Genomic DNA, 14,789 nt, shown 5'->3' with positions numbered 1-14,789 from the left:
AAAAGAAGCTTAGTTTTTTTTAACTCTGCATGTTTCCATGTCAACGTAGGTTCTAGCACGATTACACGAATATATGACTGTATATCTAGACCACGCCAGAGGTAAAACCTGAAAATATGCATCCATGCGAAATAACGGTATATTAATACTCGATGGGGCCTTATAACACAATCTTTGAAATATACATGTATGTATAAAGACGAACAGAAAAAAGATGAATTTAATGGCTTTATCAAACTTTATATAAATTGTACCTGAATGTATGCCGCTCCTGATCTGAAAAAAATTCGAATGGACGACCTCCGGGGACTATAAACCTGCAGCTATGTAAATTGTCATGTGCTAAAATCATTTAGTTAAAAAGATATAAAAATATGATGGTGTACCTAATGTATTCACCCACTGTTCGGCATGTTTGCTGCATGACAAGATGCTATCCCTTGCGTAATATTTATATCGGACTGAACGGACGTCAAATATCATGTCATTGAGAGCCGGGAAGAGGGGATATCGCAAAAAGGTTCGATAAATCCGGTAATTTGAATTTATCCGGACTGGTTATTTAGAATTTTGTAGGCCTATAGTAACTATTGTCAATACACTTAAGGTGCGTAATGATAAAACACGCCTTATTAATCTATTGAAATTGGTCATTCCTGTTAATTATGCAAACAATCTATGCAATTAAGGTACTTGCAAACATTATTTAAACTGAGATAAAGCTTGGGTGTAAAACTTTTCATATGAACATTCTTTGCAAACCAGCCACTTAAAGAGAAATAACCCCGGTCTCAAAAGTAAACTAACCTAAAACTGATGAGAATTTGTTTTTATTTTTTAAATTTCGGATACAACAAAATTATTTTAACGTATCATCAAAACTGACTGATCTACAATACTGCCAAAGGACATCATCCAGGATTTCATGATTATCCCTTTTTTCAATATTCTTTTTTTTTTTCAATAGGCTGGGTGGTCAAAACATTAACCATCGTATCTACCTGAAATTTTTAAATATGATTTGTTAATCTATATAGCTATAAACTATTATTTAGTAAAGAAATAAATTCAAAGAAATTTTAGCTTTTAATTTTGAGCATTTTCCTATATTTTTTTTTATAAAGAACTCTTTTTCGAAAGAAGATCAAAAATGGCCATAACCATCCAGCCCCCTTAAAGAATGGTAACGTACATGGATATAGAAGTGTATCCACTGTCATGCATAAAAATAGACAGGAAAAACATTTTAGGTTGTGGCGGTTTCATTTTATTAGCGCAAGTATTGCACAACAAACAGTTCATGAATAGTCATCATAATTGAAACATGGATCCTTTGACATTTATTGACCAAAAAATCAGGAAGCACAGAAAAACATTAACGCCTTATAATGAAAACATAACAATGGCACGAAAAAATCGTTTTAACAATTTTGAAAACAAATTTGAAAAGTTGAACAGGCCAAACAGCAAACGAAATTGTTTCGTTTTGTATGGTAAAGTAAAAAAGACATGGTCATTAAGAAAACACATAGACTTAAACTGTAACATTGTCACTATCAACTGTTGCTATTTGCACTTCTGAACTCGCGTCAGGTTTCTTCCATTTCTTAGCCGCAGTTGAACAAACCAATCTTTGTCAAACTGTGATTTTAACCATTTAAACAAATTTAGCAAAATGGGACAACAATGAAACAAATTTTAAAAACTAGTTTGGTACACTTTACCCTAAAAATCATACAACGGTACACACTCAACATTGGGTAAACATTAATCAAACAAAACCATTGTACATATCTTTAAATGATAACGTAATACGTAAACAAAAATGACTAGTTAAAATCTATCAGGGTACAAAAAAGAGTGTTCGTTCTATCGTTGTGTAGTGAACTTGTGATTACGGAAAGATTTGTATACACCACAAATAATACGTACATTTCTAGACCAAGCAAATGGTTTAGAAATGACACCGAAACTTGGTAGTTTATATCAAGGCTGACTTTATTTGTATACTTCAAACCCGAACATAAATCGAAATAGCGCCAAAAAAAAAAAAAGTTTAAGCATACAAATTAATAAAAAATCATCATTTCTAAATCAACATCTTCATTTGAGCATCTTTACATATACTTGTGTCTGAAATCAAAATATTGTTAGTGAATAAATCTCAAGTATATGTAATGCTCAGCAAGGGAAGAATTATGAGTGGAGAATTTATCTTTACTAAGCTAAGTAAATATTTCTCAAGCGTTCCTCTATATCAATTAAATGCCAGAAAGCCGTCTGGTCAAATATCGTAATTCGCTTAATTATAGAGGAGTGATGTCAATTTCATGTGTCAACATTGTAAGAAACGAAGGTTAATCGAAATGGAGAAAAGTTGACAGTCATTTCTTTTTTTAAATCATCCACCGTTCTCACTACAGTACATGTAAATTTGGGTGTATAAGAATCTAACCAATGAACTTGAGATTCAGTAGGCAGATGATGGGACAAATCCGTGGCGGTTTAGCGCTCGGAACTCTTCCTGGACGGAGAACGGTTTGGACTGCCAACACGAGTTCCGGGCGTATCGCGCCGCTATTTTTTCCGTCTGGTTCATTCTTTTATAATGACGTAAATAACGACAGTGACGTAAGGCCTCAGTAGAGTTGGGGTCCATGTATGACGGAAGTCTAGCGAATTGGTTTTGACGTAGAAATACCCTGTATACAAAATCAGACATGTTTGACGGTTTCTTTACTTCCGCTTCCTTGGTTTCGCCGGTGTTTACAGGCGATGTTGAAGTGACTTCCGTCTGTTTCCGGTTCTCCTGTTTTGTAGGTACGAGTTGGGGAGACTGGTTTTCTTTATCTTCTGTTAAAGATAATTTGTTTAAAAAATAGTATTAAAGACAATTTAAACTCATAACATATTGTCGACACTGGTTTTAATGTACACGTTTAACGAGTGGATTAAATGGGCTTTTGTCTTGAAACTGATATACACAAACCATTAAAGAATTAAAACCACATAGAGCTTATCTACACGCAATTATTATGTACAATTTAATTACTTCATTACATTCACTGAGATTGTCGATAATTCGATATGAAAGGACGTCTTCTCATCTGGTTTATAATGCAATTAGAGTCGTGCATTTAATGCTAATCTTTTAATCTTGATTTAAATGAATGACCCGATTCGAACCTAGATAATTTCGCAATGAGTCTTATCTTTCATACATATCGCATACCTTGTGGCAAGTTCTCCATAAATTTGTCCATCTTTTCCACTTGTAACTCCCGTTTTGCCCGCTCAGATTTAATTAACTTCCTTTGAGTTTTCTTCTCCAGTCTAACTGATTTTTCAATTTTTGTGTCCAAAAACACAATTGGGGGACCTTCTCTCAGGTTTCCTTCATTAGAATCGTTAACATTCTCCTGAAGCTTGGGGAACCTTTCCTGTTTTGCTTTCGCCCGTCTGCGGTTTGCACATTGGACACTCATCCGTCTGGACATAGAATTTGAACTGTTTACAGAATTAGCTGACAAGGCAGAAGCTCTCCCTTCCATATTGTCATTGTTCTTTGGATTCAACCCTATCACCGACAATTTCTCCGTTTCTGTATCTTCCGCCCTTACCATGGGTATACTTCTCCCGACAGATTTTCTGGACGCATCCATTAAGGAGTTTCTAACATTTGTCTTTCGGTGCTTTAATCTTTCTCCTTCCTTTGGGGTGCCCGGATAATCTTCATCACTTGATGGCTTTATTGAGGTATTCAGGAAGTGTTCCACTTTGTTCAGCATATTATTTGTATTCTGGAAGACAGCAGAATAAGTGCCTGAGTTAAGTTGATCAAGGGTTACTTTCAGTGAAGGTAAATCATTCAGTCTGTTCATTCTCGTATTGTTATCGTCCATTTTATAGCTCCCTCCACTGGAGGACGAAGTTCCACTTTTTATTCTGTTCGGCGACTTTTTCCCTTGTGGTTTCGTTTCCTTGACTTCAAAGTCACATAACTCTTTGCATTTCATTGATGATTCAATTTTGGGTGCTACATTATCTTTCTTCTTCTTTATCGTTGTGAAATCAGACGACAGATTCGGAAGCGTCACAACTATCGTGCGTTTTGGCGGCAAGGCTGCTTTACCATTTGGCGAACCAATTTCTGTGATGATAACCCCTCCTTCGTTCATCATCTGGTGATCGTTTTCATCATGATGCTCGTCTCTGTAGGCTTCATTTTCTCTGTCCAGATATTCTGCCGTGATAGCATCTTCAAATGAAGACCTAGAGGTCGGTCTACTCAGCTGTCCGACCATGTTCCCCCTATTGTTCCGATTTACCAGGTTGTAAGTTGCCGCTGTACAGTCTGTGTCCACTGGGTATTCACTCGGTGGTCGTTCCACGTCTTCCTTTTCGCCTTCACTTGTTTGGTCGCTCTCCTTTTTATCAGCAGGAAAAAAGGAAGATATTTTCACTTTAATTTCGTTCCCATCTGACTGGTCCGTAATCACACGCCTGTCTAAGTTCTTCTCTTGGACATTTTCCCTGAACTTTTCGACGACCTTTCTGACTAGTAATTTAAGCCGAAGCTTTTGGGTTCGAGAACGCAAATCCTCCTGCGTGTTGGCAAAGCGTTCCTTTGTTGCCTTTATTTTGTCTCTGTTTACCCTTACCAATGTCTTATAAATGGCTTCCTGGCTTTTCTTAATGCTGGAAACTTGGAGCATGTGCTCCTTTTGCATTTTGTGTATTTCTCTGTCGTTATTTACTTTCACAAGCCGATTGTTGTGTACGACGTTGGTTGCCGTTTCCGATTTCCGCAAGTCTTTCAGCATGTATATAAAATCACCATTCATCGAGGAGAGACGTTTTCTATTGGAAATGCCCAAAACTGACCTGTTCGGTTGGGCCATAGCGTAGATCACAGGCCTTACCCGCCGAGAATTTCTTCCAGTTCCATTGCCTTTCTCTCCTATCTGGAAATGCTCGCGAAAACTTATCTTGTATAAAGCCTGTTTGTATATTCATAAAAATTTTTAAAGCTCCTTCACAGAAATTGGAACATCATAGAATAGTTGACAATAAGCTCGCTATCTCTGCAAAGCCGTCTTAATAATCCATTGCCAACTACGTCTTCTATTTAATCAAATGTATTACAGAATCTGAACATCAAACAAGAATTCAAATCAATATATTAAATAGGTACCCCATTATTGAAAGTAAACAATACACTACGAGCAAACAGGAAAGACCGGGTTGTATTTACTTTGGGAGAAAAAAATGTACATATAATCAGTTTAAAAAAGAGTATTGTCTTAGAGCTTGCGGAACTACAGACAATTCAAAGTTGACGAACCGATTGAGATTTTATTTGTATTGTCGTGTGAAAGTTTTTACTGCCAATTAGCACATGGATATCAGCGACCAAAGAGATCAAGTGATTTGTAAATTTAATCATGCTGCAAAAAGTTTTTAAATCAATTAAAATTCCGTTGGTATTGTTTTTATTTCTCCGTGAAAAGAATTACCAGGAGAAAACGCCAATAAGCTTAAGATTACGTTCATTTATCTTCATAATTAATTTTCTCTGAGACCAACACAGCGCATGAGGTTCTCAAACAGTCATTTTAGAAACAAACATTGTCACCAGTGATATTTTCTTTGTTATTCCGAGAATAACAAGTTTTCATTCAGAAAGTCTTTTCGACGCACCGATGTGTCTTTTTAAAAGTACATGTACATTCAATTTTTCAGAGATAAGATTTCAAAAATAGGTGCTTGAATGAATGTCCCAATCTTTCAAACGTTACAATAAATAATTAGGCCTGAAATAGTCAATAGACATTTGTACAACGGGTCCGAAGGATATTCGAGTTTGCCAGGGGTGGGGGTCCGAGGCATATATTCGGTAATTTCAATTAGAAGTAGTTTTCGGGGGGGGGGGGGGGGGGATGGTCGGGCCCGGTCCGACCCCCCCCCCCTTCCAGATACACGTACTAATTTATATATGAGTACTATCCTTTACAAAAATATTGAGAATCAAAATTTGTACATGACAATAGGTAAATAATGTGATTATCATTGTCAATCAACTAAATATCATGGTTACTTTGGCACAAAAACCCTCTCTACATTGTATACAGTCTACGGGATTTTTGTACCGCTGGAGCGATCTGATGTTGATTTAATAATAAAAAAAAATAGCTACAATCTACAGTATATGACTTTAAATGTGACCACTTCAATAAAGTATTAAGGTAATTTATGTCGGTTCTTTGATAAACTATTTTTCGTGTGGGAAAAGGGAATGTATGAATGAAATCGGTATGTACAAATAGCATCAATAAATTGATATGGCATTTGTTTCTTTGAACTGTTCGATATAAAAAACTAAAACGTTCTTTACAAATACAATTATATAAAGTTATAAACGATATATTTACAATGCTCCTATGTTTTTTCACTTGCTATTTTCAAAGGAAAACCAATTGTAATGATATGGCTACTGACGTTGTTTACGCCTTCCTTGAACATTATAATCCTGCTTTATAAAGTGATTGTTCATGCACGGGTCTAAAGGGGGATCAAAGGGGGGGGGGGGGGTGGGTGTACAGCCCCCCTAAAAAATTTAACTTTAAATAACGTTATAAAATTACCAAAAATATGCCTCGGACCCCCCCCCCCCCCCATCAAACTAAAAATAACCGTCGGGAACCCCACCCCGAAACTGGAAATTTTTTGGATCCGCGCATGTTGTTTATTCCTTTATTATTATAAATTATGTCAGTGTTGGTTAATTTCAAAATGAAAAAATGATAGCGATTATGGTATGAAAATATTTCACTGTCAGTGGGTACATAGAATATGTTTTCTTCGGCAATGCTCGCTACATGTACTTCATACACGCATAAATCACCAAAGAAAGCAAATATTATTAAATTGAACTAATGAAACGTGCACCAGATTATTCAGATGCAGTTATATCAAATAAAATTAACAATTTACAAACTTAATTCGAAAATTGCGTGAAACTTAATCCAGTTTTAGGACGTTCGATCGGCACCCAAAGAGCAATTTCAATTTTCCACTTCCTGCTTTAAATGCTTAATCGTTTGATAAACTAAAAATCGCACTGGGAATCGGTTGTCTGATAGCATAGTTTATGTTATTTGGTAAAGACAAAAATGAAATAGCTACTCTATAAGCGTTTCTGTGCATCAAAAATCATAAACGTACACACGTGAAAACAATATTTTAACTATTTTTGTCCGAAAACGGAGTCCCTGTTGAAATATGTTGCAAACAACGGTTTAACGTTTATCCCCTCTAACACAGTTTTAAATACTGTACATGCATCATTTCCATCGTTTTATAACATACGCGCATGACGCAATGTAATTAAAATTAGATGTTAGATCCGCTCGCTTACTCGATATACATTTGTATAGCGAGTAAGCGAGCGGATCTAACATCTAATTTTAATTACATTGCGCATGACGTTATATAAAACAAAAATATTCCCTAGCTAACAATACATCAGTACAAATTAGTTTAAATGTTGTTTAATTTAGAGCCAACATAACAATACCATGCCATTTTTAATATTCTGTTAATCTTTCAATTTCATTGTCGGCTAGCCAGCTATCGCCTTGTAGAAATTAGCAGTGTCAGTTTCTATGCTGTGCTTACGTAATCTGTGCTTATTTCCCTTCATGTCAACATCAATTTCAACCTTTTTAGGAGTCAATTACATGAAGATAGTTACATCAAATCTTACGTCCGGACACCTGTTCAAATACCAGTAATAGCTCAGTATGCAAAGGAATCCGACTTCCCAACATCTTTTTGTGTTCCAAATTCATGATAGCAAACTTTATAATATACCGTTATAACTCGGGTGTCCGTTACAAACTGTTCAAATTTAGAGATTACATGTATATGTTTAGGCAATCAAAGGATTTTAGTTTGAGGAAATTGAGGCAATGTCAATCTGGTCCATAAACAAACTTTGAGACAGTGAAGTGGTAGCTTAATTGGGCTCTTCAGTTTCAACAAGAGGCCCATGGGGCCACATCGCTCACCTGAGCAACAATGGGCGTTCAAAAGATATTGTGCCATATGGTCCCTCGGTAGAATAACAAAAAATAAATATTGTCAAGTATTCGAATTTTACACTTAATTTAGCATACACGTAATCTTTGACAGTGCACCTTCATGAGATACTATTTTTTTACCAGAATAAGAAAATCCTACCAGAATAAGAAAATCCTACGCAAGATATAAAACTAAACATTTGGTAGGTGTACACTGTTAAGTTGTTAACTTCCAATTCCCTATATATATTCGTTCTGCCCCCCCCCCCCCCCCCCCCCCTTGTAAAGCGATCAAAATATATGAGAGCATATAGGTACATTTTTTTCATCAACTAATTACTAGTTATTGTATTTTTTAAAAAAATATAATAGTTATTGTATTTTATTTAAAAAATACTACATGTATAGATGTGAAGAAGAAAATTGTACTTCAATGTGCTCAATTCCTCAGATTTAAAACATTCAAAAATTTAATTTGTCTTCTCCATTATAATTAAATGACTGTTATTTACCTCGCGTACAAACCAGGATAATTTTCCGCTGTGATATTTTCTTAGGAATAGCGATGATTACTTATCCCCGCAACAGAAATGTGTCAGAACTATGGAAACTGTTTTAAAGATGTCGTTTTTTATTTACTCGTGTTTGAAAAACTATCAAAATTGATGTAAATTTCACATTATTTATTGTATAAAGAGGGGGCTCCAGAGAGTAGGTATATACAGAATATCATTCTTTTATTTTGTTTTTACAAGTATTTAACATACTCTAATTCATATAGAATTTCTAATGTTCAACCAAAATTTCAGCGTCAATCGTAGAATTATAAGCAAGATACAGAGCTCACAGTTCGCCTAAGTTTGAGTTATATTTTGTTCACATGAGTTCATTACATTCAGCTTAAGATTTTTAACTTGGTATTTCCTATTCAGCATTTAAAATGGAAAAAAAGAATTGTCTAAGATTTTCAATTTTTTTTTATTCACTCAAGACCGGTTTACTGGTATTTGAGGTTCAAAATCAGTTTATACAAATGTACATAAAAACAGTCCAGGATCACATGTACAGTAGGAGTAATAATGACGAAAAAAGGTTAAGTTTACAATACAATTAGTTGTTAAAGTTGGTTTCTGGAAGAACAGAGTATGAAAATGTTCTTAATAAATATTGACAAACTTTTTACTTTCTTAATCTTTAGTTTTTAAGATCTGTGTACAAACATAGAATTGTGAGCAAATCTCTGTATCTTGCTTATAATTCGAAGCTTAACACTCAAATATGGTTAGTAAATAGAAATTGTAAACAATTAAACACAAGAAACTTGCACTTTAACAAATAAGGAACACAATTTATTTTTTCGAAATGAATTATATATACATGTATATACCTACATATTTCCGTCAGCGATATCAAACTCTATTTAAACTGAATAAACTCGAGAAAATGCCGAGCATCTCAACAAAACCTATTGCATTAATCTACCATTACGCAAAAGATACTGCCGAATTACCGATAGAATAAATTGTATTTCAGTACTTTTTTTATACATCAGATTTTTCTTAATTTGCGCAGGTAAACAGTTAACTGTTTGATTTACCGAAGTCTCTGTTTGATTTGATACGTAAAAATCACGGAATACAGACGATAGTTCCCAGGTTACAAAGCATAAATAATGAAAACGAAACGAAAATCAGAACAAGCTAACACCAACGTCATGTGTGAAAACTGTCAACGCATTGAAATATTTAGCCTCAATTTACTTCACAAAATCGGCATCAATATATTTTGCATGTTTCAAAAATTTCCCTTCATACGCAAACTGTTGCACAACAAGCAGATTCATTAGTCAGATCGACCCTTTTTCGTATAATGTCATGGCTGCTTTAAACAAAGAACCTCGTTTTCGAAGTATGGAATACGAGTCTTGGTAAAATGAGTATGCAAACACGGGCCGTGGCAAAATAAAAGCCGGGGCAGATCGACAATCGTCAATTCCAAATACGCATTATTTTGCACAATATTTACAGAGAATACAAATATACTGGTCCATCAAATATCTTGAAATTTTAATGAGATTGGCAGATTAATAACTGCCAATCTTTTGTTTTGCCCAGACCAAGTCTTGCCCACCCATTTTACCGGATGCCGAACGCGAAGCTGAAACACGCCTTTCCTTTATTATTATTTTCGTAATAACTCAGACTTGAAACAGAATTAGCACTTAATTTTTGCAATTTATATTTTCCTTCCCATAAGGATAATTTATGCTAAACTACGTTGAATTTGCCTCGGTTGTTCTTGAGAAGAAGATTTTTAAAATTGCACCCCCCTTTTTCTACAGTTTCATGGTTTTCTCCGCTTTGAATACAGATCGGACTTTTATTTCTGCAATTTATATTCGCCCTCCCATAAGGATGCTTTGTGCCAAATTTGGTTGAAATTGGATAAGCGGTTTTAGAGAAGAAGTTCAAAATGTAAAAAGTTTACAGACGGACGGACGGACGGACAGACAGACGGACGACGGACAAAATGTGATCAGAATAGCTCACTTGAGCTTTCAGCTCAGGTGAGCTAATAAAAAAAGGATAAAGCAACCCTTCATCTTTACTAACTTAATGAAAATCATTTCACAATTGATTTTACTGTATATATTACAATACATATTAAAGCAATATGAGCAGCAATTTTCATGTTGAATTTTTTTTTGAAGAAAATGTTATTTTCTACTTAAATGACAAAAAATATCATGGTTTTAAAATTTCTGTTAGCTCTGTTTTTGTGGGAAAAGCCATTAAGAAGCCTTAATTGGAGCAAAATTGAATTATTGTTGTCCTGTACAAAAATTGCTCTGCTATATATTCCTTATAAGTGAAATCTTTCTCCTGACAAAAATTAATTTTTTCAAATCTTATTTATCATAAAAGTTTAAGTTACAGGCAGACTTATCATACTAGCAGGTTTTTGCAGCAAAATAAACTTCTAAAAAATACAGATCATATTGCTTTAAATAATAGTGGGTTTGAACACAAGTTATGGCAACATACTATGTTCTTATCCTAAAATTGTTATTTTATAAGTAACCCTAAAGTAGAATAAATTTTTGGTATTGGAGTACTCAGGAGGCATTGAATTTTTTCTGCTCTTCATACTTGACCAACTGAAACATCTTGAATTTTAATGTTGTCATTACTTCCCTTTCATCAGAAAACAAAACACACTTTTAGTTCCTCTGTACATGTTTATTCATTATCAACATTAATTGTCTGTGTACCTGAAAAAAGAAAAATAGAAAATCATAACATTAATTTATCAGAACAAGCATTTATTGCATGTCAAACTACATCTTAGCTAGCCAAGGGTTTTGGGCCACTATGCTCCCCATAAACCCTTGGGAAATCTCATTATGAACACTTGGTGACAAGCTCCGTTCTAGATTGGCTGCAGCTGTGAGTAGCTGATTGATCCAATCACAGTGTGTAGATAAACTTTAGAAGAAACGCACGTGATCTGTAAAACATTTGATGCTTTTAATTAAAATATTGAGGCACAAGTGTTTGAGACTGTACTCAAACTTGATCGCTTTAAAAATTGTTATATTTTACTGCATGGGATCATGGATTGAAGAGAGATTTACAAACTTGTCAAGGCTTGAGTGATAGTATGGGAAGTAAACATGGCGAATGTAGAAGTTGCATATCCTATTAGTATATACATTCCTGTTTATGGTAATTGCATTTAAAAGTTTAATGAACTGTATTTTATATTTAAAATTTCTTTTGTCTGCAACACTCATGACGATGATACCTGATTTTATGACATGAATACTTTCATATTAGCGACTTTTTCAAGTCCCTACAGACACAATAAATAAAACATTCCTTACTTTTTCTAGATTATATTTTCATTCCTATAATATAGCATCGTTCATTATATTCTGATTCTCGCTAGTTAACATCTTTTCAAGTAGTATTTATTATGCAGTGTCAGTATTACCCATTGTTTCATTTGATTAAAATATAAATATGCAAGGGATGCAACTCAACTTGATCGCTAGATAGAGCCACCGCATCACTGAGTTTTCGTAATGAGATCTGCTAAGGGTTTATGGGGAGCTGAGTGAACTGAAAACCCTTGGCTAGCGAAGAATGTCAAACTAAGAAGGGAATTTTTATACTAAGTAATTAATAAATAATCTTAATAGTGCATATATGTGATGGTTTTCTAATTTTGTACTAGTTAAAAGAGGAATATTTTTTTTTAAAAAGACAAAAAATACATCAAATAAAATTTTATTCAATTAAACGAACTTAAAATTTCAACACTATTCAAAGGCATTCTTAATACATTCATTTTTACAGTGGAGTCTGAGTGGACAATCTTAACTATGGACACAGTTCTCTTCCTTGACCTTTTAAACTTTTTAACAAATCTGGCGTATTCATAAATGGTATGCCACTTTGATGCCATTTACATCCAACAAGTTTTTTTTAGAGAATGTTCCTTAGTTCAAAGTACCCAGATGTTGAAGCTGAGTAGCTGTACTTAGACCTACCTTTAAATGAAGCACAGGGCACATACGTGACCAAGGTATACAGTCTGTGCACAGAGTCCTCATCTTCGTTCCTTTTACGCGCTAACCTGACACGTACTCTGTATGGAACATTCCTGGAGAAAAAAGAATTGACATTTAATTCTAGTTCGCAAGTCTTTTTTACTTGCATTTTTCAAATATTATACAAGTGTTTACAACTTTAAGAACAGACAACTCTGTCAGCCATTGATTCATGTTTAGCATCTAATATACACACTGACATTTTTCAAATATTAGTATGGCATGGACCAGGATCTTGTAAGAAAAGGGTAATAATGGTTACATCTAATGACAGATTAAAATTTTGACCCCATGAAAACATTGCAAATACAGATTCAGGGAAATTCCGAATACTGAATCCAGTTTGCAATATTTACATTTAGCAAATATGCTTTCTTATGTGAACCTATAGAATAGCAAAATGTTCAATTCTGTTTGAACTTTTTCATGACGTCACCATGATTATCGTATGCAGTTGCTTCATTGTAAACATTAAAAACAAGGTTAATTTTATGATTCTGAATAGTTTGCCCTTTCAAACGTAAATAAATAAAGTAATAAACAGCAATGTTAAAAATTTCACCAGGATAAGAACTTGGTTGGTTCTGTGAAGCCCACAGGGCTTCACAGGATTTGATCAAGTGACCAACCAAGTTCATATCCAATGAACTTTTTAATTTGCTGTTTATTTCTTAATTAAAAAAGCCTATTCAACCCTATTATGGGTGTGTTCAGAGTATTTCTAGTGGTACCAACACCTGACCATCAGTAGGAAAAAAATCCAAAATCTTCCCCTCTATATTGTTCATTTATTTATCATTTGACTACATACCTAACACCCTGAGACCAGATGTGTTTGTTGAGTCTGGTGTCCACACGAACATCAGGGGTACCCATCATCTTCTCGGCAAACTTGCGGATCTCCTTAATTGCACGGGGTGCCCTCCTCTTGAATCCACTGAAAAAAAACAAGATGACCATTATTAAATAATCATGCACAACAGTGAAATTGTCCTTAGTAATTCAATGTTGGTTGATAAAATAGGTCAAAGAAAGAACCCAAGTGTTTTAGGAAAATTAAGTCTTAAGACAGGTAAATATGTTGCCTAAAACAAAATGATCCCAAATGTTTCGTTTACTAAAATCTTGAGAAATGCCAAAACTAATGACTCAGTGTGACAGCGGTATCAAATCTTCAACATGTCCATAGAAAATATTGATCATGTTAAATTATATCCAAAATCTCTTTCGAAAATTAAAAAACTCTTTACAACACTTTTTGGAAACAACTTGGCCACGCTACCTGTCCTCATCAATTGATTTCACTAAACATAGCAACTCCAAATTGTCCTATATATATTATGATGTCGTAATGACTTATATATATACATAGTATACATACACACTATCATATTATGATTGATCCTTTCTTAATCATATCAAAATTCAATTGGAAAGTAAAATTCTTCATTGCTGTCCTGTTTACAGAGTTTCAGTCAAACTTATTACTATTATACCAGTATATCACTACTACACCTCTAATTCAATTGTTTATTTTTTTCAATGCAAGATGCAACTTTTTAATTGAATTTAGTCAGGAAAATATAAAAATGGTTGCTGATTGTTCAAAAGATGTGAAAATGGTTGCACAAAAGCGTTGATGATTATACACCATTGAAAAGTTTTGTTCAGGACAAAACTGTAAGGTCCTTTCAAAAATTGTTACATTAGATTATGTAGTACAAATAGAGCGTACATTCCATGGATCCTCTTGTGCATATGGATGGTGCATTCCTTGGTGATGACCTCAGTCAAAACCTTCTTGTCACCCTTCTTTGAACCTTTAGTTCTTGGGGCCATATTCTGAAATATATTTCCCAACATCAAATTTTAATTTTAAAACAATAGAACATCTGTATGAATTAAGCATTCTATATTCCTAATTCATCCTTGATGCTTTAAATCAACAAGTACAAGTTAAATTCGGTTCAAAATCACCCTCCCAAAAAATTCAGTACCCTTATTCATCGAACTTCAACCATGTTATAATTGAAAACATTGAAGTGTTACATTGTATACAGCATAAATAGCAATAATTTTAATTGCTGAAGCAGACA

General features: G+C 34.2%; 1 protein-coding gene across 1 annotated transcript; it reads right to left on the bottom strand.

Annotated features, from left to right (window-relative positions):
* Window positions 1–2,455: 2,455 nt before the first annotated feature.
* On the bottom strand, window positions 2,456–14,587 carry LOC128155369 (uncharacterized). The gene is made up of 5 exons (XM_052817039.1): window positions 14,429–14,587; window positions 13,505–13,630; window positions 12,634–12,746; window positions 3,233–4,960; window positions 2,456–2,853 (listed from the first exon to the last, which is right to left on the bottom strand). Exons 1-5 carry the CDS (start codon window positions 14,554–14,556, stop codon window positions 2,471–2,473), a joined length of 2,478 nt encoding a protein of 825 aa, XP_052672999.1. The 5' UTR covers window positions 14,557–14,587; the 3' UTR covers window positions 2,456–2,470.
* Window positions 14,588–14,789: the final 202 nt, after the last annotated feature.

This window comes from Crassostrea angulata, chromosome 7 (assembly GCF_025612915.1).
Source record: "Crassostrea angulata isolate pt1a10 chromosome 7, ASM2561291v2, whole genome shotgun sequence".
Classification (NCBI taxonomy): Eukaryota; Metazoa; Mollusca; class Bivalvia; order Ostreida; family Ostreidae; genus Magallana; species Magallana angulata.
The sequence above is the reverse complement of the archived record's forward strand: the minus strand, read 5'-3'. Positions and strand labels throughout refer to the sequence as shown.